Source organism: Chiloscyllium plagiosum, unplaced genomic scaffold (assembly GCF_004010195.1).
Source record: "Chiloscyllium plagiosum isolate BGI_BamShark_2017 unplaced genomic scaffold, ASM401019v2 scaf_13390, whole genome shotgun sequence".
NCBI lineage: Eukaryota > Metazoa > Chordata > Chondrichthyes > Orectolobiformes > Hemiscylliidae > Chiloscyllium > Chiloscyllium plagiosum.
The window spans coordinates 3,340-4,527 of NW_025212364.1; the positions used below are offsets into that span (position 1 = coordinate 3,340).

A 1,188-nucleotide genomic window follows, 5' to 3' on the forward strand; every position below is an offset into this window, starting at 1 on the left:
CTTCACACAAGATAGGAGACAGTAGCAGAGTCAGCACACACACACAGTCAGATACTGGCATGGCACAGTGGCTCAGTGGTTAGCATGGCTGCCTCACAGCGCCAGCAACCCAGGTTTGATCCCAACCTTCAATGACTGACTGTGTGGAGATTGCATATTCTCCCCGTGTCTGCGTGGGTTTCCTCCGGGTGCTCCGGTTTCCTCCCACAGTCCAAAGATGTGCAGGTTGGGTGAATTTGCCATGGGAAATGCAGGGTTATGGCGATAGGGTGGGCAGCTCTTCAGGGGATTGGTGTGGACTCAGTGGGCCCGTGACCTGCTTCCAGAAACTCTATAATTCCATACAGAATAATACTTCCAGGACAGCAAGGGATTAGATACAGGATACTGCTACCTGTACACACCTAGGGCATGGAGAGAGATGTTTAATCAGATTTCTCTTGTCTCTCCAGGAGTCTCCTATCCTGGGCTAGAAGAGGGGAAGAGGGTTGTCGTTAAAGCTTGACTACCATCAATAACACACTCTAGGTGAGACCCTCAATCAGTGAACAACAACTTCTGGAAGAAAGTAAGGTCAGCACTTACTCTGTTTCCCTTCTCACCCGGAAGCCCAGGGAGTCCATCAAATCCTCGGTCTCCCTGTCAAATGTTAAAGAAATGCAGTTTAATTTCAAATAATTTTCACAGTCAGTATAGCCAGCAACCCAGGGTGCGTGTGCATGTGTGTGTGTGTGTGTGCGTGTTTCTGTGTGTGTGTGTGTGCGTGTGAGCATGTATCTGTGTGCACGCATGTGTATGTGTGTACCTGTATATGTGTGTGCATGCGTATGAGTGCACGTGCACGCGGGTGTGTGTGTGCGTATGCGCGCAGGTGTATGTGTGTATGTCTGTCTGTGTGTGTGCTTACGCGCATGTGTGTATACATGTGTGTGTGCGTGTGTATGCATGTGTGTGTGAAAGTGCGTGTGCGTATGCGTGCATGTGTGTGCATGTGGGTGTGTGTCTGCGCATGTGTGTATAGCGTGTGTGTGTATGTATCAGTGTGTGTGCGTGTGTATGCATGTGAGTGTGTATGTGTGCATGTCTGTGTGTGTGCATGTGTATGTGCGTGTATGTGTTTGTTTGTGTGTATGTCTGTGTATGTGTGTCTGTGAGAATGTGTCTGAGTGTGTATGTATGTGTGTGACT

General features: G+C 48.9%; 1 protein-coding gene and 1 long non-coding RNA gene across 2 annotated transcripts in view; both read right to left on the minus strand.

The window, feature by feature from the left end:
* Positions 1–575: 575 nt before the first annotated feature.
* LOC122547374 overlaps positions 576–1,188 on the minus strand; it is a 6,364-nt gene continuing 5,751 nt past the window's right edge. Inside the window, exon 4 of the long non-coding RNA XR_006310986.1 lies at positions 576–639. This is a non-coding gene — a long non-coding RNA (uncharacterized LOC122547374). The remainder of the gene's footprint in view (positions 640–1,188) is intronic.
* LOC122547375 (collagen alpha-1(XI) chain-like) overlaps positions 586–1,188 on the minus strand; it is a gene marked incomplete at both ends in the record, with an annotated part of 22,074 nt that continues 21,471 nt past the window's right edge. Inside the window, one exon of the mRNA XM_043686001.1 lies at positions 586–639. Within this exon, the coding sequence (XP_043541936.1) occupies positions 586–639 (54 nt within the window). The remainder of the gene's footprint in view (positions 640–1,188) is intronic.